The 24,998-nt window shown below is 41.1% G+C and overlaps 1 protein-coding gene across 1 annotated transcript; it reads left to right on the plus strand.

Annotated features, from left to right (window-relative positions):
- Window positions 1-4,283: 4,283 nt before the first annotated feature.
- Window positions 4,284-14,992, plus strand: LOC139531350 (transmembrane protein 236-like). The gene is made up of 4 exons (XM_071327822.1): window positions 4,284-4,555; window positions 4,877-4,949; window positions 7,072-7,195; window positions 13,624-14,992. The coding sequence occupies exons 1-4, from the start codon at window positions 4,284-4,286 to the stop codon at window positions 14,337-14,339; spliced, it is 1,185 nt and encodes a 394-aa protein (XP_071183923.1). The 3' UTR covers window positions 14,340-14,992.
- The last annotated feature ends 10,006 nt before the right edge of the window (window positions 14,993-24,998 follow it).

Genomic DNA, 24,998 nt, shown 5'->3' on the forward strand with positions numbered 1-24,998 from the left:
GCAATGGTTCATTGGATTAGTATAACACTTTGCCAGTAGACTGCTGCCATCTAGTGGCTAAAATCTAAATTGCAACTGCGCTGGAATAACACAATATCGCCTTTCTCTTGCGTTTCAAAGATGATCTAATGTGTTATATTCTCCTACGTTAATTTCACATTTCCACAAACTTTAAAGTGTTTCCTTTCAAATTGTATCAAGAATATGCATATCCTTGCTGAGTTACAGGCAGTTAGATTTGGCTATGTAATTTTAGGCAAAAATTGGGGGAAAAGGGGCGGATCCTTAAATTAAATGCCATTTTATATAGACCACATGGAGAATTGAATAAATCATATTTAATATAGGAATAAATACTTGCTTAAGTGCCAACATTTTACATTTTGACAGGTCCCTCAGTGCACCCTCTGTTATTTCGAGGAAGATTTTAACCCACTTAACCCCAACATTTCTCCAAGTTTTCACCATCATTGAAAAGCCCTAGTTATTTTGTTGCTTTGACAAAGTCATTTCTGAAGATTGTTATTTGTTTAATCTGATTAGAGATTCATGTCCCTCATTTTAAGGTCAACCCTGTTACGTGAACTGAACTCAATTTTTTGGGGTGAAACTATTCCTTTTAAAAACATTTTTTTCCAAAAGAAACATTGAACATCTAATAGTCAAATCATAGTGTAAAAGCAGGTGAGCTGGGTCTACTCGTTTCAGAAATGTTCCGGTGTTTTGTGGTGGGAAACTGAGCATATCAACCCTGTTACCAAAAGATAGACAGGCTAGAAATGTTTTAACAATTGAAATTTAACAATTGCATTCAATTGTCACTCTCAGTTGCACACAACGAGCTTCATTTCCCCCTGTCACAAGGGGATTTATTGCTGATTGCAGATGAAATCATCAACCCTGTTACAGTCAACCTTGTTACTTTATGTAAAATAATAAATAACGGTTACTTCTCTGAAAATGTTGAGCTGTCAAGAGGTGAAAAACAAGGTCGCCCTCTGTCACCATAACTATTTATTATGGCCATTGAAGTGTTAGCGGTAAAAATCCGATCCAATGATAACATTAAGGGGATAAAAATGAATAGTTAAGAGACAAAACTATCAATATACATCGATGATTCAAGAGTTCTCTTGAATCCTAAATATTCAACCTTGAAGGGCCTTATTGAGGACCTGGATCATTTTTCCAGTTTTTCTGGACTAAAACCCAACTATGATAAGTGTACTATATATTAAATTGCCATGTGGTCTCCTGATTAAATGGGTGGATGGGGAAGTTGATGTGCTTGGTGTACATATCCCGTAAAAAGACTAACGCTCTTGAAACTATTAACTTTCATAGTAAACTTAACAAAATAAATAGGATCTTGAAACCGTGGACAGGGACGGAAAATCGACGAAAATCTACCTGTCCATCTACGGAAAAATTACTCTGATTTATTCCCTGATATCGCAGTTTATGTATCTGTTAATGGCTCTACCGGTTCCATGAGAATCTTTTTTAAAGTAATGTGAGAAAATAATATTTTGTTTGATTTGAAATATTAAACCAGACAATGTTAAACAGGCTTATTTATATAGCGAACATGAGTTTGGAGGGTAAAAACGAATGAATATTAAGGCATTAAACCTCTCACTTAAAGCCTCCATTATATCTAAATTATATCTTAATCCAAACGGTATGTTTTTATTCAACATTTTACTGCAGGCCAAATCAAGGTCACTGATTGAGAACCATATTTAGGTAGCCTGTTTTCTAGTGTGTTTTGTGGGTGGTTATTTTCAGTCTTTGTGTGTCTGCACCAGATAGAACTGTTTCGGTTTTCACTTTGTTGTTTTGTATTTTGAAGTGTTCACTTTCATTAAATAAGATGAACACTTACCACGCTGCACCTTGGTCCTCTCTTTCTCCCGACGACAACCGTTACAAGACTGAAATATAACAAAACTGTTTGACGTAGAAACACAAGATTTTCATTGTTTTTTAAATAAATAATGTTTATTAATTTTTTTAACCATTATTTTACCAGGTAAGTTGACTGAGAACACATTCTCATTTGCAGCAACGACCTGGGGAATAGTTACAGGGGAGAGGAGGGGGATGAATGAGCCAATTGTAAACTGGGGATTATTAGGTGACTGTGATGGTTGAGGGCCAGATTGGGAATTTAGCCAGGACACCGGGGTTAACACCCCTACTCTTACGATAAGTGCCATGGGATCTTTAATGACCTCAGAGAGTCAGGACACCCGTTTAACGTCCCATCCGAAAGACGGCACCCTACACAGAGCAGTGTCCCCAATCACTGCCCTGGGGCATTGGGATCTTTGTTTAGACCAGAGGAAAGAGTGCCTCCTACTGGCCCTCCAACACCACTTCCAGCAGCACCTGGTCTCCCATCCAGGGACTGACCAGGACCAACCCTGCTTAGCTTCAGAAGCAAGCCAGCAGTGGTATGCAGGGTGGTATGCTGCTTAATTATGAATTATGAAATTATCAAAAATATAATATATATAATAATATTCTACCAATGAGGCCACTAGGTAATTTGATTGCAGGAAAGGACTACCCTCTAGAGGTGGGAAAATATGTTTTCTATGGAGTTGAACATGTGCTCTTTATGACAGAATGTAAAAATGAGGTGAAATCACATTTTTTAGGGACCAAGTACACTTTCCAAAAGGCACCGAATTGGTGGAACGACTCATTAACATCTAAAATTGATCGCCAGCATGTACGCTCAGCAGAATACAACCAGAGAGGTTATTAACTCTTGATTTATACAGTGTATTTGTTTTTTAGCTGTACTGAATTGGCAGGAGGAATGTTGTGGCATGCTTATTATTCTGAGGAGTGTGTCGTCACACAACTAGCGAATACCTCACCACCAGTAAAGGGTCACTGGAGAGTAACCTGCTGCTTGTAAATGAAATTGGGAGCCTAGTCATATTTGCCATTTGATCCAAGCACGATGTTTGTGTTAGACGGTAATCTTAACGTCTGCCCAGTGCAGATTGTATGTGGGGGAGGACCCTGGAGGAAGGGAGTCAGTGCGCATAAATACATCTCATTATTGTAGGTAAACTTGCATGGTTAGGTTCACGACTACAGAGTGCCCGTCGGATTATCTTTCTCATAGCCTCTTGTATATCAGTCAGATAGAGTTTTTCTTTATTATGATTTTATTTGTAATTTACTAATCTGCATTCACAATCTCCAGGTTCAGAACAAATTCAAGGAAACATACAGTATTATACAGAGCCATGAGTGCATGGAACTCCCTTCCATCTTATATAGCGTAAGTGAACAGAAAACCTGGTTTCAAAAAACAAATAAAGCAACACCTCACGGCCCAACGCCTCTCCTCCACGTGACCTGCTTTGTGTGTGTATGTACTGTGTGACTGATCACATACACGTCAGTACAAATAAGATCAAATAATTCAATACTAAGGTAATTCCATTTCTCTTCAGTAACACTTGATTTAGCTTGTCTTCAAAGTTGACTCTCTCCCTCTCTTTTCCTCACTTTAACTTCTCTCTTCTTCCCCACTCTCTATTCCTCCCTCCTTCCCTTGTGCTTGTTCTCTTTCTGTCTCCCCTACACTCACTTCGGTCTGGCCTGGAAGGGGATACATCATCTCTACATCTCTTTTACAGTGTCAGAGAACACGCTTCTTGAGATTGATGTTTTATGGCTTTTGGTTGCAGTCCAACACTGTGTTGTGTCACACTGCTGGCAGAGTGTTGCAGAGTACCACAAGATGGGAATGTGTACTCATGGCAGAATGAACATGCAATGCACAGCACAGCCAAAGCATGAAAGAGCTCTCTTTCTCTCTGCTAATTTAACATGGGACTGGACATGTATGGTGTTGTCCTTATATTATTCCATATGATTCTGCTCCATAGATCTTTTCCTTTTGGTTTCACATCTCTTCCAAGGCTTCAGCCTCTTTCTGAAAAATAATATCCTTGAAGGGCCAGAGAGAGAGAGATCATTTGTTTGTAACCTCCATAAAGAGGTTAGAGGGGCAGCCGCATCACACCGTCCCGCTGGCGCCGATACAGGTACACAATGCCTAGTGCAGTGTAAGCAAACGGCAGAGCAGTGAGCCGGGGTTGTAGCGTGTGGAAAATGCTAGTGGACACAGACAATGCAACGGGCCGAGGCCTAACCAGCCCGCAGAGGGACAGGGGTCGCTTCACTGCGACAACAGCCCCCTCTCTCCCTCCCTCCCTCTTTTTTTTCAGTGCCCCCAGCACAGGGGCTGCCACAGCATGGCCTCGGGGAGGACGCTGAAGTTCGCCCTGTGCGAGGTGCTGCAGTTCGCAGGCCTGTGCGTGCCGCTCTTCATCGTCATGCAGAGGTTCGCCCTCATTGTAGCGCGGGTCAAGAGCGTGTCGCAGCCGCCCGGCGACGCAAGCACCGCCTACTGGCTCACCGTGGCCTCCTCCATCGCCTATGTCACCTCTGCTGCCCTGCTGGTCTGGGTACCCATGAAGTACATGGTATTCACGAATAAGAAGTTTCTTGTCGGGAGGAAGAAGTGGTGAGTGTCTGTCTGGCCTGTCTGGTCTGTGGCCTAGTTGGGAATCCACTATCTAAGCTAGGAGCTAGGAGCTGTAGCTGTGATATAACAGCACAGTGTTTTCTGGAACAGAGCCTTGGGGTGTAGTAATGGCTGTCTGGTCTTTGTGGCGTGAACCTGACCGGTAGCTGTGCTGTGTCCGATTCTCGACGGGCCTGCAATTGGTTTGGCAGTATCCATTTCCAAATGCATCGATATTTTCCTTTTTAAAAACCTCTAGCCTATAACTCAAACTATCCCTCCTTTATCTCCTTTCTCCTTTTCTCTCTGTCTCTCTCTCAGGAGGCCGGTGGCCCTGGTCTATTTGACACTTTCCACATTACCCTGCTTTGCCTTTCTCATCGCCAGCTCAGAGGTAAACCATGTGACCCCAGTAGTATCCATCATTTGTTTATTCTCATCTCAGTGTGTCTATGTTTGACCATTGACACTCGACCTGTTGGTTACCTCTCTGAAATGAGAGGGACACTTTCAGAGAGACATTCTAAGTCAGAGGTATTCACTTCCAGGCCTTGAGGTCTGCAGTACTGCTAGTTTTCAGTTCCTCCTCCCCCCCGGGGAGTTGATTAATAGATTAATGCCATTGAGCAGCCCGAGAGTCCACTCACCTGATGTACCAGGTCTAAATCAGTCCCTGATTGGAGTCGAGGAATGATGAAAACAAGTAGACGTCAATGTCTGGATTGTACTACTCCAGTTCTATGTCATTTTACTGTATGTCTAGATCAGGGATGGGCAACTGGCACCCCCCCACCCCCATTTTGTCGGCCCGCGGAACAGTTAGAATAATAGAACATACAACGTGCAATTTCAAAATTTGGTTGTGCATCAGCAGTCACTCAATTAGCCCATGTCAGCTATTTTTATTTATTTATTGGTAAATTAGTCTAGTGGCTAGCTATCTAAACTTTTAGAAAGCATGGTTGAATTAGCGACCCGGATGGGGCCCATTGATCATCAGTTATCATATTAAAATTGGCAAACATTTGCCTCCACCTTATGGCAAATGTGTAGAATTGCATGAAATGAGTTATAAAATTGCTAAATCTTCTGTCCGCCCCATGGAAAAATGTATAGAATTGCAGCAAACTTGCTATAAAACGGCAACATTTTCTCTCTGCCCCATTACAAAGTGTGCATAATTGCAGGAAATTTGCAGGAAACTTTTCCCCGCTAAAATGTTTTGCACGCAGGGGGGCCCAAGAGCCACTGGGCAGATCGACGAGCCACTGCGGCCCCTCATGATGAGTTCTGTTTTTTTGTGGCCCCCACCCCCATCAAGTTGCCCATCCCCTGTGTAGATGGTTCCATGCACATCAAACCCTCCTACGCAGAATGCCGTCTGTAGTCTACCTATTCTACCATTATGGCACCACCACAGCATTATGAAAGTTCCTTGAAGTGCAGTGTCATAGTGGGGCTCTTATGAGAGAGGAGGGGATAAAGGTAATGAGAGCAGAGGAACAGTTGGTTTCTCAGGGGAGCAATCTACAGACCTATGACCAAGGAGCAACTGATAAGCAGCTGAGTTCCTCTTCCTGTCCCAGCCACCCTGGTCACATTGGCTGTCTGTCTGGCACTTTCCCGCTTCCTGTCTGTGATGTGCCCACCTCCTATTAGCTGTCTATGAAGCACTTTTTAGAGGTTCCTAAAGGTCCACGGGTGACTCAGGTCCTTGGTTTATCTACTCTCTTTTACATAAGAGAAGCCATAAATTCAGCCCAGTCTCTTTTGTTCTGTGTCCTGTGGAGTACATACCAGAGCTAAGTGATTAGCCCACTAACCAAGTGTCACAGAGAGTATACACTGAGTGTACAAAACATTAGGAACACCTTCCTAATATTAAGTTGCACACCCTTTTTCCCCCTCAGAACAGCCTCAATTCGTCGGGGCACGTTCCACAGGGATGCTGGCCCAAGTTGACTCCAATGCTTCCCACAATTGAGTCAAGTTGGCTGGATGTCCTTTGGGTGGTGGACTGTTGATACACACGGGAAACTGTTGAACGTGAAAAACCCAGCAGCATTGCAGTTCTTGACATACTCAAACCAGTGCGCCTGGCACCTACTACCATACCCCCTTCAAAGGCACTTAAATATTTTGTCTTGCCCATTCACCCTCCGAATGGCACACATACACAATCCATGACTCAATCGTCTCAAGGCTCAAAAATCGTTCTTTAACCTGTATCCGCCCCTTCATCTACACTGACTGAAGTAGATTTAACAGGTGACATCAATAAGGGATCATAGCTTTCACCTGGTCAGTCTATGTCCTGGAAAGAGCAGGTGTTCCTAATGTTTTGTATACTCAGTGTATAGCACTCATAGGGTTGTATGTAGTGTTTGGAGAAGGTTTGGAGGGGAAGTCAAGCTGGTACCTAACTGGCACATGAGGGTTTCATTAGATCTCATTCGGGGCTAGCATTGTAGTCTGATTTGAATCACTGATTGGTTTTGATCATTGTTTTCTCTCAGGTGCAGATCAATAACAGTATAAGACAGGATACGTTTGCAGAGCTCCCCGTGTCGTTGGTGCTCTTCTCTCTCATCTGCATCGATATTGTGGAGAGGATCCGCCACAGTCGACTCACTGGACACGGTGAGAATACAAAGCTCTGCGTTAAACACACACGTATAATTGAACATTGGCTAGCTACTCAACCTGGCAATTTGTTGGATTTGGTATGTAAATGAGTTCCCTCCATTTTGAAAGATACACTACATGACCAAAATTATCTGGACACCTGCTCGTTGAACATCTCATTCCAAAATCATCTGCATTAATATGGAGTTAGTCCTCTTTTTGCTGCTATAACAGCCTCCACTCTTCTGGGAAGGCTTTCCACTAGATGTCGGAAAACTGCTGCGGGGACTTGCTTCCATTCAGCCACAAGAGCATTAGTGAGGTCTGGCACTGATGTTGGGCGATTAGGCCTGTCTCTACGTTCCAATTCATTCCAAATCTGTTTGATGGGTTTGAGATCAGGGCTCTGTGCAGGCCAGTCAAGTTCTTCCACACCAATCTCGAGAAACCTTTTCTGAATGGACCTCGCTTTGTGCATAGGGGCATTGTCATGCTGAAACAGGAAAGGGCTTTCCCCAAACTGTTGCCACTAAGTTTGAAGCACATAATTGTCTAGAATGTAATTGTATGCTATAGTGTTGAGATTTCCCTTCACTGGAACTAAAAGGCCTAGCCCGGACCATGGAAAACAGCCCCAGAACATTATTCCTCCTCCACCAAACTTTACAGTTGGCACTATGCATTGGGGCAGGTAGGGTTCACCTGTAATCTGCCAAACCCAGATTTGTCCGTTGGACTACCAGATGGTGAAGGGTGATTCATCACTCCAGAGAACGCATTTCCAGTACTTGTGCTAACCTTTTAGTTTTTTTTTACCCCTTTTTCTCCCCAATTTTGTGGTATCCAATCGGTAGTTACAGTCTTGTCACATCGCTGCAACTCCCGTACGGACTCGGGAGAGGCGAAGGTCGAGAGCCGTGCGTCCTCCGAAACACAACCCAACCAAGCCGCACTGCTTCTTGACACAATGCCCACTTAACCCGGAAGCCAGCCGCACCAATGTGTCGGAGGAAACACCGTACACCTGGCGACCGTGTCAGTGTGCCCTGTGCCCAGCCCGTCACAGGAGTCGCTAGTGCGCGATGGGACAAGGACATCCCGGCCGGCTAAACCCTTCCCTAACCCAGATGACACTGGGCCAATTGTGGGCCGCCTCATGGGTTTCCCAGTCGCGGCCAGCTAGGACAGAGCCTGGACTCGAACACAGAATCTCTAGTGGCACAGCTAGCACTGCGATGCAGTGCCTTAGACTGCTGAGCCACTCGGGAGGCCCAGATGGAGTTTTGAACTTGGTAGTGAGTGTTGCAACTGAGGAAAGATGCTTTTTTACAAGTTAAGTGATTCAGCACTCGGCGGTACCGTTTTGTGAGCTTGTGTGGCCTACCACTTCACGGTTGCTCCTAGACGTTTCCACTTCACAATAACAGCACTTAAAGTTGACCGCGGCATCTCTAGCAAGGCAGAAATTTGACGAACGGACTTGTCGTATGACGGTGCAACGTTGAAAGTCACTGAGCTCTTCAGTAAGGCCATTCTACTGTCAATGTTTGTCTATGGAGATTGCATGGCTGTTTGCGCGATTTTATACACCTATCAGAACCGTGTGTGGCTGAAATAGCCCAATCCACTAATTTGAAGGGGTGTCCACATACTTTTGTATATATAGTGTATATTACTTTACGTTGTGAATAGAATAGCGGTCTTACCATATCATACAAATTAGAGGATGTATAGTAGAATACTTCTTGCTTGGTTGTACAATAGCATATGAATTGGATGACGTAGTATTATGCGTCTTTCGCTGAGACCATGTTGCTTGTTGCGTTGTAACAACAAATGAGAAATACAGGGAGAATTTACATTGGTGGTTAGGAGAACTAATGACAAAGGTTAGGATAATCTATGTAAAAGGTTAGGAGAAATAGGTTAAGTTTAGGGGAAAGATTAGCTAAAAGCTACAGTTTTCCCTGACGTGAGTGGAACGCGCAACCTTTGGATTGCTAGACGCTCGTCCATCCTCCCGACCAACCTCCCTACTTTCGTTTCTGTCTAAAGTTACTAGACCATTAGTACATATCATACGTCTTGTAGGTGAACAAAAATACGTGTAGTATACTGTATATGGATCTGAGGCCAGGCTGAGCTACTGTTGCGTGTACTCAACCAAACGTTACATGATCCACTGAGCACAACCTCTTGTCACATGCAGCGGGACCTACAGTAGTGTAATTTCACGACGACAACAATACTCACACTATCAGGGGATATGTTCTCTATCTCAGGAAATGAACAGGAAATTCTATGTATGACCCACCAACTGATTATTCGTAACAGTGCTGAATTGGCAAAAACCATGACGTTGTTCTAAGGGCGGCTGTCATTTTCTTGGAATCCTTTTATTTGAAGAAATGATCCACATCCAAACGTTTGTCCTTTTCCACTGATCAGAAAGGCTGTTGGTCAAATATAGTGCCTATATAGCCCAGAGAGAAAATCCCTGTCTTGTGCTGTGTTCTACTTTGTTGGACTCTGGTTAAATCAACATTGTTTTAATGTCATTTGTCAATGTATTGTGATGTGGAATCTATGTTTTAAAGTACATTGGATTTGCAAAAAGTCAAACTTTTTTGTGGTTGAAATTTCAACCCCAGGATTATGTAATGCTAACCAATTTTCAACATAGACAAATCTTGTATCATAAAATAACGTTGAATTTGTACCTTTTGAAACAACATCAGATCTTCAATGTTATATCCACTATCAGAAAAAAAGCAATAGGCTTGGCAGCATCTCCAACTGGAGAATTGATCTATAGCTACCCTTTGGTCTCCTATCCAGGGTTTCAACCAAGCCCAGCGTAGCTATTTGACACTGGCTACTACCAATGTGATATCGTGAGAATGATTATTGAGATTCCTCCACTTAAAATGTTTATAGATTCACTGTTGCTATTGAAGTAATTTCAAAGAGTAAGTTTAATGACATGACATTAAATGAAACCATACTTTATTAATCATACTGTATATCATTAATTATACTGTTTAGGCCTATATAGAACACGTATTGTTTCAATTCAACCCAGGATTCAACTAAATATAGAGTTTCATGCTTTGGTTGATTTCAAATGTAATCTACAAGTGAGTTATTAATATGTTGGATTCACATCTCCATCTCAAACAAATTTAAGTGAAAGAATAGGACTAAATCAAATAAAAAAATGATTTAAAGTGCATTTAAAGTTTGATTTGATTTAGTGCTGTTTAGTCATATTCTTTCTTTATAAGGGCTCAGGGCCAGACCCAGACAGACGAGGCAGATGGTTTGAGTGTTTGATATTTCTTAGTTCCAAAAGGCTTAGGCAAGAGAATGGTCATGGACAGGCAAAAGGTCAAAACCAGATCTGAGTCCAGGAGGTACAGAGTGGCAGGCAGGCTCGAGATCAGGGCAGGCAGACTGGTCAGGCAGGCGGGAACAGAGTCCAGAAAACAGGCCAGGGTCAAAACCGGGAGGACTAGCAAAAGAGGGAATAGCAAAAGCACGGGGAGAAACACGCTGGTTGACTCGAAACAGACAAGACGAACTGGCACAGAGGGACAGGAAACACACGGATAAATACGCTGGGGAAAATAAGCGACACCTGGAGGGGGTGGAGACAATCACAAGGACAGGTGAAACAGATCAGGGCGTGACATTCTTTAAGATTTTTGGTTGAGATCCAACATATAAATGATTCATTTATAGACAAATTGGAATTAAAGCCAGTCTAAGTCAGATGGCACAGATGGATCTATCCAAACAGAACATACACTATACAGTATATACAAAAGTAGGTGGACACTCCTTCAAATGAGTGGATTTGGCTATTTCAGCCACACCCATTGCTAAAAGGTGTAAAGTGGAAATGTTTAGGAGCAACAACGGCTCAGCTGCGAAGTGGTAGGCCACACAAGCTCACGGATAGGGGACCGGCCGAGTGCTGAAGCGCGTAGCACGTAAAAATCGTCTGTCCTCGGTTGCAACACTCACTACCAAGTTCCAAACTGACTTTGGAAACGATGTCAGCACAATAACTGTTCGTTGGGAGTTTCATGAAATGGGTTTCCATGGACGAGCAGCCACACACAAGCCTAAGATCACCATGCGCAATGCCAAGCGTTGGCTGGAGTGGTGTAAAGCTCACCACCATTGGACTCTGGAGCAGTGGAAATGCGTTCTCTGGAGTGATGAATCTCCCAGGCAGATGGGTTTGGCGGATGCCAGGAGAACGCTACCTGCCCCAATGCATAGTGCCAACTCTATGTTTTATGGTTTGGTTTAGGTCCCTTAGTTCTAGTAAAGGGAAATCTTAACACTACAACATACAATGACAAATTTGTGCAAAAAGCGAGGTCCATACAGAAATGGTTTGTTGAGATCAGTGTGGAAGAACTTGACTGACCTGCACAGAGCCCTGACCTCAACCCCATCAAACACCTTTGAGATGAATTGGAACACCGACTGCAAGCCAGACTTAATCGCCCAACATCAGTGCCCGACCTCACTAATGCTTTCGTGGCTGAATGGAAGCAAGTCCCCGCAGCAGTTTTCCAACATCTAGTGGAAAGTCTTCCCAGAATAATGGAGGCTGTTAGGCAGCAAAAGGGGGAACAACTCCATATTAATGGCCATGATTTCGGAATGAGATGTTCGACAAGCAGGTGTCCACATACCTTTGGTAATGTAGTGTACATAACCTTCTAATGTTGATATTTTGTTGCATTGACAATCAAACACAATACTATATCACTTTTGCAATAGAGTAAATAGCAGACAATTTTCTATGTATAAACAAGTTTATTAGTCAATATATATTTTCATATTTGCGCTATTAATATAAAGTTTATACATATATTAAAAACTTTCAGAGTGAGAGTATCAGAACAAAACTCTGAAGGGAGGCATTTCTCTCAAGCACACATTCACAGCTAAGCTACAACATTTCTGACAAATTTTGCCACTCAACAGAAAATTACTAGAAAAAAGGATGTCCCTGTTTCACAATCATGCCAATTCAGAGGAAAGAAATAAGGAAGTGGCCAACCTTGAGGTAATTTGGGAATCTACTAATCACAGTGAGACTGAGACTTCAGCAGAAGTGAGATTAGTTTAAAAAAATGATATATAAATATTATCAAATTCAAACAAACCTTCCATAGTTGGCTACTGTAGAAAATCAAGTGTTAGATTGTGAGACTAATAATGATGAGGCTGTGTGAAAAGCTCTCAAATTGTTGAGAATATGTGGGCTTCATGAAAAAAATTCAGAATAACCCAGGTCACACTTTACATTATGTTGCACTGATATGTCAACAGGAATCACTCAACTGAATTGCTCTGTAAATAAACCCATGTCTCTCAGCAAAATTTGGATTGGATTTTTGTCCTATTCTTTAACTTTGATTTTTGGTTGAGATGGAGACCGAATCCAACATATCAATTATTAAGTCAGTGGCAAAGAACTACCCAAGCAGAAGACACATCTCCTTCAAATGTTGATATTTGGTTGTGTTGACAACAAAACACAATTCAATATCACTTTTGCAATAGAGTAGATAGCCTGTTTACGTGTTAACAAATGATATGTTGGATTCACGTCTGCAACTCTACCAAAAATTAAAGTTAAAGAAGAGGATTAAGCCAGTGGCTCAGATTAAACTATCCAAGAAGTAGATACATCTCCTTTAAATGTTGATATTTGGTTGCACTGTCAACCAAACACAATTCAATATTACTTTTGTAATACAGTAAATGGCCTAAAGAGTAACACATCCATGGCCACATTTTGAAGTTACTGTAACTATAATGTCCTCCTATGTAATCTTAGAAAAGGTGCATATTCAAGGTAGCATGCAAAGGTCGTAGTTTTGTGGAGATCTTCACAATTGCTATAATAAAGAATTTCAAAGAGCATTGATCACTTGCACTATGCATAGTGTACGTACTTTTAAAGTATACTCAACTGCAATCCAGGTCATTTGGTTGTGCGATAAGATAAAGCGCGGTGATAACACATGATCGTTTTTTATAAATAAACAAAATATCTGACGTATTCCCATTTGAACATTGTTGTGCTTTTAAATGGTTGAAAGTGCAGTGATAAAACATTTCAGTGACAACTAAACCAAAAATCAGACACGTTTTTTCCATAAAAATGTGGCTGTGCTTTTAGACGGTTGAAAGCATAGTGATAACACATTTGGAATTCAACAAACTTTTGGCGGTTTTTTTTGAGGGAGTGAATGTAGGTTATAATCTTATCGATTAACGTCTCAACCAAATATTACCCAGTTGTCCACGTTGAAGTGACGTGGTGTGCTCCATGGGTCTGTGCCATAATGAGATGTTCTGATCTGGGTTGTTCTATCATGGCTAACATACCCATGTGCTGTTGTCTTTCCGTCCAGCTAACGAATTGGCCCGAGATGCTGAGATCCCTTCCACTGTCGTCACGAACGTAACCCCAGTGACACCGGTAAACCCAGAAAACCCTGCTGCACCCGTAACGCCAGCTGTGCCCGGGCAACCTACACAACCAGGGCAACCTGGTAGTCCAAATGGGCAGGACCAGAACAGGGCGGGGTCTCAACCAGAGGCCAATTGGACACTCCAGGGGATGCCAAGTAACCAGATACAAGGCAGACAGTTCAGCATGTCAGGCCTGAGCTCGCGCTCGGCATGCTCTGCACGCTCGGCCAGCATGTCCGCGGACCACGGCGTCTCACCATATGCCTACACAGGCCCGTTGCGCTTCTTGTGTGCCACCGATGCCAGAGCCGAAGTGTTTGTGGACAGCTTTCTGTTTTGGATGGACACGGTGGAGATGGTGAGGGTGGCAGGGCACCCGGCGGTCTACTACTCTGGCTGGGTGTTCCCTATCTACATCTTCAGCTACCTGTCGTGCCTGCGGCTGGTAGTCATGCCCCACAGTCCCCTGCTGTCGTTGCTAGGCGTGGCCCTGCAGGATCTGCCTTTCCTGTTTGTGCGTATCGGCCTCATTGCCTTCTTCGGCTTTGTAACGCCACTCCTCTACCTGATGAAGAACTTGCTCGTTTGTCTGGCATTCATCTACTTCAACTTCATGACCAAGCTGAGGGTCTTCAACACCGAGAGGATGTTCTGATCTGAGCTGCCGGCCACGGATGAGAAAAAACTATGGACTATGATGAACTTTATGACAGAGACAAAGGAGTCACCAAACCAAAGGAAGACAAAAGCAAGAACGGGCTCACACAGTGATGACAATAGGATGTTATGGAGAACATGAGAAGAATTGGAGAGGATTACTGTGTGCACCACAGCAAAGACAGATTGATCCATTTCATAATGATGATTCTGATGAAAGGAGGGACAGGACGACATTGTGGTGTTTTTGCAAGTTAAAAGGGAACTCTTCGGCAATGTGTTCCCGTAAAGGGGAGGGAGGACATATCAGAGGACTATGTGTTGTCTCAGTGTTATCTTATTTCCTCCTTGTTCCAAGTGGGGTTTTTTACCCTCCAATTCCACTTGCCCCCAACCTGAACTATGGCACTTTGAGAATGTAAAAAACCTGTCATGTCACTTCTTACAGATTTTATAACAGAGAATATATGATTTTTCTGTTCTATTACTAAGTGCAGTGGATGTGTAAGAATATACATCAATGTTGTTCTACATCCCAGATTTTTCCCCCTTGCTAGGTTATGATATTATCCACAAAAACAAAGCGTGAGTTTGTACAAATGAAACATATTTTTGGGGGTAAAAAATAATAAAGAGAAAGAGAGAAAGAAATCTGTTTGATGATATGATTCCACATGAGCATGGACTGTGTATGAGTGCATTTACATGTGTGTTTACATTTTGTTCATGTATTTCTCTGTATGTTAGTACATGACGGTGTATGATTGTGTTTTTTTCAGGCCCTCCCCAGCCTCGTTCAGCTTATGATGGTGCAGGGTGACAGGGCTCCATGTTGGGCTTTCCACAATGGGTCTGCACGCTCTGGCCTCCCCTCACTTCCCCTGGCAGGAAGCAGGATATCCTCCCTTCTTCTGTCCCCTCTTTTCTGGAGAACCATCCATCCCCGCGGTGCCCTCACAATTCCTCCTGAGTGGTTATTGTCCCACCAATCCACAGCATCAGCAGTCTGTGTGGTGGAGGAGAAGAGCCTGCCCATTTCTCCCCCCATCCCTCCCCCATCCTTCTCCCTTCACTGCCACTAAGTCAGCAAAAGTTATTTCATTTGGGGCTACGGTGGCTTTATTCACTTGGCTGATCTGACATCTTTACAGTGTAATTTCCCAAAACAGTTGGCCACTAAATCACTTCAATTCCAAAAATACAAGCTTCTGGGCATTGTTTACGCATTTGTCTTGTCTGCTCTCGTCACGTATCATCTACCTCAAGGCCCTTTTTTCGGCATACAGTGAGTATGATGTAGGCAGTGTGATAAAACGCACACCAAACACTTTTGGAGCAAACTTCCTCCTAAATTTCCCTTATATGACACACAGCACTTATTGTCCTCTGAAAACGCACACATCTTCATGACCAACTGTCACCTCCTGTGTCATGAACAATATATAATTTATTGCGGCAAACTTCCCGCAAGTTTATGGCAAATTTGCTGCAAACTAAATAGTGTGCCACAAAATGTTGCCAGAAGTTTGCAAATGTTTGCATCTAGTGGTGAATCTACGACAATAATATTTATTGCCACTAGTGAACTTTTTCTGGCAAACAATTCTCTCAAGATTCTATTTGAATCTGTGGCGACAACATGTATTGCCACTAGTGGCAAACAGTTTACCAGAAGCCGTTTCTGGTGAACACATGAGTTCCAAGACCAGTAACCATTGACGACTAGTCAGGGGGTGAAGAAACATCTGTTAGAAAATGTAAACCAACCAATGTAGCTACCTACCAAAGTTTTTCGCTGAGTGTCTAACATCCTAATAAACATTTTGTTAAATAATTGATGCCTGCTTAGCAATATCATGTGTTATGGAATAGAGTGAAAAACATTTTGTTGCTAGAACAGTTTCAATCTGTCAGCAGCACTGTCTGGCTAGCGAGCTAGTTAGTTAGTGGCTAGCACTTAGCTAGCTAACATTGGCTATCATATTTTGCACAATTGAGAATGATTTGCCTAAGCACATATTTTTTGGTGAATACATTTCTGTATTTTAGCTAATATCAATAATATGCATGTCAATATGCTAGTGTCACTATTCAGTAGCATGTTAGCTAGCACAACAGCTAAGGTAGCAACAATATGAGCTGACTTGACATCAAAGTAAAACATCACTTTTACCCTTCCCTTACCCATGGTCAGGGATGAGAAAAAATGACTAAACACAATTACAAAACTGAATTACAAAATACAATAAATATCATTCTATCAATATAAACTACACAATGCTTGTATTTTAAAATACTAAAATACATTTGAAAGTAGCCGGCCTGCATGGCCAGGCACGACTCCAACACCATCATTAAGTTTGCCGATGACACCACAGTGGTAGGCCTGATCATCGACAACGATGAGACAGCCTATAGGGAGGAGGTCAGAGACCTGACCGTGTGGTGCAAGGACAACAACCTCTCCCTCAACATGATCAAGACAAAGGACATGATTGTGGACTACAGGAAAAGGAGGACCGAGCACGCCCCCATTCTCATCGACAGGGCTGTAGTGGAGCAGGTTGAGAGTTTCAAGTTCCTTGGTGTCCACATCACCAGCAAACTAACATGGTCCAAGCACACCAAGACAGTCGTGAAGAGGGCACGACAAAACCTATTCCCTCTCAGAAGACTAAAAATCGTTGGCATGGGTTCTCAGTTTTACAGATGCACCATCAAGAGCATCCTAATGGGTTGCATCACTGCCTGGTATGGCAACTGCTCGGCCTTCGACCGCAAGGCACTACAGAGGGTAGTGAGTACGGCCCAGTACATCACCGGAGCCAAGCTTCCTGCTATCCATGACCTCTATACCAGGCGGTGTCAAAGACTCCAGCCACCCTAGTCATAGTTCTCTCTGCTACCGCACGGCAAGTGTTACCGGAGTGCCAAGTCTAGGTCCAAAAGTCTTCTTAGCAGCTTCTACCCCCAAGCCATAAGACTACTGAACAGCTAATCAAATGGCTACCCAGACTATTTGCTTTGTCCCCCCCTCTCTTTTACGCTGCTGCAACTCTGTTTATTATCTATGCATAGTCACTTTAACTCTACCTACATCTACATATTATCTAATTTACCTCGACTAACCTGTGCTCCCACACATTGACTCTGTACCGGTACCCTCTGTATATAGACTCGCTACCGTTATTTTAGTGTTTCTTACATTTTTTATTTATCAATTTTTTACTTAAAACTGCATTGTAGGTTAAGGGCTTGTAAGGAAGCATTTCACTGTAAGGTCTACACCTGTTGTGTTCGGCGCATGTGACAAATACAATTTGATTTGATTTGAATTTACCTAACCTGATATCCTAACCTGCTATGAAAACAAATCTTCTGTCTCGAGAAACCATCAGTCTCATCACACCGGAACTGACCAATGGCAGGTATCAATGGGCGTGTCCTAATATCAGGGAACACCCAGATCAAGAAATGCCCCGAATTGCAGTCTACAACTACGCCTGCTAATTTTGAAAAAATCTGTTACCCTTCTAGACAAAACCTTGTTTTGCGGCGGAGCTCATTAGAATAATACTCAGCATGCTCTGCAATTTTTACATACACATTTATATTTAGTTCATTAAGCAGACTCTCTTAACACACCATAGTGCCATCAGACTTCTGATACCAATGCAGGTTGAAAGGGGGCCACAAAATTGTGAAAATGCAAATTACAGCTCTCAAAAGTACCTTGTTACAAAAAACATTGAGTGTAGTTCAGCCCAGTGTAATACAATATATATATTTCAAATACATGTAACAGAAATACTGCCCATCTCTGACCGTGGTGTTGGAAGAGGCTGCGTTGGGAAGAGGGTGCATCAACACCCTGGAAAGATACTTGTGGTTCACTCACTCATAACACTTTATTGAGTGATAAATGAGTGTATCGTCTTCAAGCTTGATACGCTGCATGTATTATTCTCATAAATGTAGCCTATACATTCAACCTTTGTAACAATTAGATCTTTCATTGCTTTAAACTAGTAGCTAGCTGTGTTGTTGCTTCTTTCTTTCTTTCTTTCTTTCTTTCTTTCTTTCTTTCTTTCTTTCTTTCTTTCTTTCTTTCTTTCTTTCTTTCTTTCTTTCTTTCTTTCTTTCTTTCTTTCTAGAAGGAATCAGTCACAAGGCAAAAAGACAGATTGAGGCCTTCAATCAAACTGAGGAAAGAGAAATATGTGTGCACCAGGTCAAGGTTTCTTGCATACATGGTTTTGAGATGTACACTTAAATGGAAAACTGTAATTTAAAAAGTAATTTGAAAAAAAATTAATTTTTGGGGTATTATCAACAATAAAATACTTGTTTTACGGCAGCATGCTGTCAATTATAGTGCATTGTGGGGAATTGTTGTGGTCGGGGATAGAATTGCAGTATTTAGAATGGTGCTGTAATTCCACCCCACAGAGTACAGTACCGTACCGTATCTTTGGAGCGCCAAAATCCTTTTGACCACTAGTCTCATGCTATTGTTGTTTCTGGCTCATGAACATATTTTGAGGCGTGATTTGGAAGCGTCTACAGTTGTTGCACCCGTGAGTGCAGATGCTGTACAAATGGACTCTTACAGACAGGCTACATAGTGTCACATGTAGAAAATCACATGATACTTCACATATAATATTGCAACTTTTGAGAATGTGGTTTTTGAGCAAATATCATACTATATGTTTTTGGAACACTTCATGTGTGAAACAAAAAGTAAGCTTTATGATACACAGTGTTTATGATACAGAGGGTACATCAATTCAGCTTTATGATACACAGTGTTTATGATACAGACGGTACATCAATTCAGCTTTATGATACACAGGGGGTAGATCAACTTTAATATTGCAGATAGATTGTGGCTTCCATCAATGTAATTGTCTGCATCATTTCCAATCCCCCATATATTTATTTTGTAAATATATATATTTATAAATATATTTTCCTTTATTATTTTCCCCTAACCCTACCACCCCTCCCCTAATCGGAGTAAACCAATGGGCAACAACACTTAGGCTTCTACTTCCAGCTTATACATACTATATACATTTTACTGACACAGTATATTTTACATTAGTTATCTTGTTATTTTTTGTCCCTCCCTTGAGCTCCACTCAACCCCTGCCATCTATCTCTGAACACCATCCAGTTTTGATTTCTAGATGCCATATATTTTTGTGCTGTGATGTTTGACAAATGTTCTGAACCTTTCTATTCTCATAGCTTCTACAGATTGTAAATGAAAATATTTTTTTTTTGCTAAGAGTATTATTATATTTTTGATATACTGGTGACTTTTCAAATCATCCAGCAGTGCTATTTGCAGAGTTAGCTCCAGGTAAATGTAGCAATTCTTCAGCCATTCTGAACCTGGGTCCAAAAACAAGCTGCCTATGGAAGGAACCAAAACAAATGATCTAATGATTCTGTCTCTTCGCACTAAACTCTGCAGAGCTGGGATGGTTGTATCCCCCATATATATAACATTCTATTGATTGCAAGGATTTCTTATAATAATTTAAATTGAAAAATGAAGTTTTGAATCCAGCGTAGTTTTGTGTATCAGTTCATTAACCATGTGCCATGGAATCGGAACATCGAAAATCTCTTCCCAACTATTTTGTAATCTATATGGCACAGCTGACATTTTTTTGGTCCTTAAATTAAACTGGTATACTTTTTTATTTATCACAACTTTCTTTAACAATTTTGGTCTTTAATGTAGGGCCGACAGACAAGTTCCTTACTTTCTCCCTTTCCACTTGCCTCTTCCATTTCGGCGGTAATGCTGCAAATAGTTTGGGTCGAGCAGACATTTACATATATTTTTGTTAGCTGCAAGTGTGACATAACTCCACCAGTCCTGTTTATGATGTAATTTACAAAGATTAGACCGATTTTTTTATTTTTTTATTTTTTTTATTATATATTTTTAATATATATATATATATTTTTTATCAATTAGTATATTTGAGTTTAACCATAAAAGTTTTTGACCATAGGGTGAGACATTCTTACTAATCTGATAGATAACAGGTTTGGATTTAAGTATAACTTTTGTTTGACTGAAGCCTTTAGTGAGAGGTCTAATGCATTAATATTTAATAATTTCTGCCCTATGAATTCATATTAATTATATAAACAGAACTGTGTAATTCTGTCTGGCATGTAGTTCCAAATAAAATGGAATATGTTTCGCTCATATAATTAAAAAAAACAAGTCACTAGGTGTAGGGAAGACTATAAGCAAATAGGTAAACTGGGATATGACTAAAGAGTTAATCAGGGTGATTTTTCCACAAATAGACAGGTATTTTCCTTTCCATGGTAACAAGATCTTATCTATTTTTGCTAACTTTCTATTCAAATGTTTTGTAGTGGGATCATTTATTTATTTTGGGATATGAATACAGAGTATGTCCACTTCACTGTCAGATCATGTTATTGGTATGTAAAAAAAAATTGTGATCCAATATGTCATATAATACTCTTATCATAATTTGGTTGTAATCCAGAGAGTTTAGATCCTCTGTGAGGCTGTGGAGGGATCCAAATTGTGGATTTAAAAGAAAACATGAATCATCAGCGTACAAGAACACCTTTGTTTTTGAGCCCTGGTTTTCTAGCCCCTTGATAATATTGTTGGATCTCATTTTAATTGCTAACATTTTGATGGCCATAATAAATAGATATGCCTACAGTGGACAACCTTGTTTTACTCCTCTTGACAGTTTAATACAATCTGAGAAGTAGCCATTATTTACTATTTTACACCTAGGGTTACTATACATAACTTTAACCCATTGTATAAGAGATTCTCCAAAATTGAAATATTCCAGGCATTTATATATACAGTTGATGTCGGAAATGTACATACACTTAGGTTGGAGTCATTAAAACTCGTTTTTCAACCACTCCACAAATTTCTTGTTAACAAACTGTAGTTTTGACAAGTTGGTTAGGACGTCTACTTTGTGCATGACACATATCGCCATTACCTGAAAGACCGCTCAGCAAGGAAGAAGCCTCTGCTCCAAAACCACCATAAAAAAGCCAGACTACGGTTTGCAACTGCACATGGGTACAAAGATTGTACTTTTTGGAGAAATGTCCCCTGGTCTGATGAAACAAAAATATAAATGTTTCCCACTGGGAATGTGATGAAAGAAATAAAAGCTGAAATAAATCATTCTCTCAACTATTATTCTGACATTTCACATTCTTAAAATAAAGTGGTGGTCCTAACTGACCTAAAACAGGGACTTTTTACTCGGATTATATGTCAGTAATTGTGACAAACTCAGTTTAAATGTATTTGGCTTAGGTGTATGTAAACTTCCGACTTCAACTGTAAAGTCAAGTCGTACTTTATCAAAAGCCTTTTCAAAAAGTGTTCTGTTGTTTCCAGTACTTGTCTTATATTATCTCCAATGGCTCGTCCATGTAAAAAAAAACTGTCTGATTACGATGATACCTGACAATACTTTTTAATTCTATGCGCTATGCATTTTGCTAGAATCTTTGCATCACAACACTGAAATGTAAGGGGCCTCCAATGTTTTAAATGGACTGGAAATGTATATTTACCACTTGGGTCTTGTTTCAGTAATAATGAAATTGTTGAGTATCTGATAAACTACCATTTTTATTGGAGTGGTTAAAACATGCTAATAAAGGTCTTCTGAGTACATCAAAAAAGGTTTGGTATACCTCAACCGGGATATCATCCAGCCCTGGAGTTTTCCCAGACTTAAAGGCTTTAATTGAATCAATACGTTTCTCTGTAATTTGGCCTTCACATGAGTCTTTCTGTACAGCTGTTCATTTTCTATTGTTAGTAGAAAAAAAATCTTTGTTACTAATACTTTGTTTCAGGCCTCCAGAGTGGTGCAGTGGTCTAAAGGCACTGCATTGCAGCCGTGTCACTAGAGATCCTGATTCGAGTCCAGGCTCTGTTGCAGCCGGCCGTGACCGGGAGACCCATGGGTCGGTGCACAATTGGCCCAGCGTCGTCCGGGTTAGGGGAGGGTTTGGCCGACAGGGATGTTTTTGTCCAATCGTGCACAAGCGACTCCTGTGGCGGGCCAGGCGCAATGCACGCTGACACGGTCTCCAGGTGTACGGTGTTTCCTCCAACACATTGGTGCGGCTGGCTTCCGGGTTGTGTCAAGAAGCAGTGCGGCTTGGCTGGGTTGTGTTTCAGAGGACGCACAGCTCTCGACCTTCGCCTCCCCCGAGTCCGTAGGGGAGTTGCAGCGATGGGACAAGACTGTAACTACCAATTGGATACCACGGAATTGGGGAGAAAAAGGGATAAAAAATAATAAATAAAATAAAGTACTTTGCTTCCTCTTTCAAAATATTGTTTGGTGAATCATGGATGACTCCGTTATTTGTAACAAGTTTCAGTAAATTAATTTTGGTAGCATTTCTATGTTGACGCTAAAAAAAATATTTGGTGCATTTTTCCCCATATTCCATCCAGTTCATGTTATTTTTTAATCTTTCTTGAATACGTTTCTCCATTTCTTTTAGTTCTTCCACTAACTTATTCTGTGCCTCTACGGTACAGTTTTTATTGCTATTTATATGTACTGTTAGTCCCTCTATTTCCTTTGTTAATATGAACTCTTTTGACCTAAATTGCTTAGTATTGAGTATTGCATGGCCTCTAAAGGCACATTTAAAAGTGTCCCATTCAATAAGGGGATTTGCTGTTCCTATGTTATGTCGGTAAAAAGTAAGTTATAAATTCTTCTGTCCTGGTTTAAAACAATTTGTCATCCAATAGGCTTTGATTACATTTCCAATATCCTCACCCACATGGACATTCTGTAAGAGTAATGTGTATGCCAATTATTTGATGGTTCGACCACTTTTTAAACTTTTGGTGCCGGCGAGAATGACATAAGAAAGAAGTCAAGATGACTAGGTTCAATGAGCTTCCGCCATGTATATCTCACTAGGTCAGGATATTTAAGCCTCCATATATCCACTAGTTCCAATATAACCATGATATTTGTGATTCCCTTTAGTGCGTAAGGGTGATAGTTTGTAGTTTGATTTCCTTTACGGTCCAATAAGGTATTTAAAACCGTATAGTAATCTCCAACCTTAATAATAGAGTTGTGTATTGCTTGTAGGGTTGATAAATGAATGACATAAGGAAGTAGTGCTTTTAACATAGAGTGCATTCAGAAAGTATTCACTAGTGATGTTACATTTGATACCAGCGCTCTGAGGCATGCATCAAAATCACTAAGCAGTTTACTTCGAAGCAGTGTGCTGATGCTTGTATCACTTTATGAGAAGCATGTGATCAATGATGTCCAAAGTTCATTTTGTGGAACAACCACCTGATTGGTTTGGTATTGGTATGGTAGAAGACAAAATGGCTAACCTGTGCAAGCGCTACGGCGTGTGCGACGTCATCTATAATAATTTGGCCGTTCTAAATTATTTTGACCAGCAGGTCTCACTAGTGTACAACGTGTTGCTCAAAGCCTCCAGTAATGAACCCATTTTCAACGCAATCTGATGGAAGGCTCAATGCTTCAGGAAGCTTTGTTTCCCCATCACTAGTATTCACACCCCTTGACCTTTCCCTTTCCTGTCCCTTTCCACATTTTGTTGTGTTACAGCCTGAATTTAAATAGATTAAATTGAGATTTTTTTGTAACTGGCTTACACACAGTACCCCATATGTCAAAGTGGAAATATGTTTTTAGAAAAATAAATGAAAATCTAAAATGTCTTGAGTCAATAAGTATTCAACCCCTTTGTTATGGCAAGCCTAATTAAGTTCAGGAGTAAAATGTTGCTTAACTTCTCTAGGATAGGGGGCAGCATTTTCACGTTTGGATGAAAAGCATACCCAAATTCAACTGCCAGCTACTCATCCCCAGAAGATAAGATATGCATATTATTAGTAGATTTGGATAGAGAACACACTGAAGTTTCTAAAACTGTTTGAATCATGTCTGTGAGTATAACAGAACTTATTTAGCAGGCGAAACCCCGAGGACAAACCATTCAGATTTTTTTTTTGAGGTCACTCTCTTTTCAATGGATTTTCATTGGGAATCCAGATTTCTAATTGACCTTCTTGCAGTTCCTACCGCTTCCACTGGATGTCAACAGTCTTTAGAAATTGGTTGAGGTTTGTTCCTTTGTGTAATGAAGAAGTACGGCCATCTTGAACTAGGGTCACTTGAAGTGTACTGTTTGTTAGAGGCGCGTGACCAGAAAGCTAGCTACAGTTTCTTTTAATCCTGTATTGAACACAGATCATCCCGTCTTCAATTTTATCGATTATTTACATAAAAAAATACCTAAAGTTGTATTACAAAAGTAGTTTGAAATGTTTTGGCAAAGTTTACAGGTAACTTTTGAGACCGTGTCTGTGCCTCGATTTAGGTTGGGCAAAACTAATCATGGCGGTGTTTGCCTTAGCAATCTGACTGGAATAAAGACCTCTATCATTCCTGACATTATTGAAGGAGATTGTGATATCTCACATCTAAACATAGGGCTACTTAATGTTAGATCCCTCACTTCCAAGACAGTCATAGTCAATTACCTAATCACTGATCATAATCTTGATGTGATTGGCCTGACTGAAACATGG

This window comes from Salvelinus alpinus, chromosome 10, assembly GCF_045679555.1.
Source record: "Salvelinus alpinus chromosome 10, SLU_Salpinus.1, whole genome shotgun sequence".
NCBI lineage: Eukaryota > Metazoa > Chordata > Actinopteri > Salmoniformes > Salmonidae > Salvelinus > Salvelinus alpinus.

What these genes read in the sequence shown, in the direction of transcription:
- LOC139531350 (XM_071327822.1), top strand. Translation starts at nt 4,284, where the DNA reads ATGGCCTCGGGGAGGACGCTGAAGTTCGCCCTGTGCGAGGTGCTGCAG. An exon ending in CTTGTCGGGAGGAAGAAGTG is followed by an intron (nt 4,556 to 4,876) that starts GTGAGTGTCTGT and finishes TCTCTCTCTCAG; the next exon opens with GAGGCCGGTGGCCCTGGTCT. An exon ending in TTCTCATCGCCAGCTCAGAG is followed by an intron (nt 4,950 to 7,071) that starts GTAAACCATGTG and finishes GTTTTCTCTCAG; the next exon opens with GTGCAGATCAATAACAGTAT.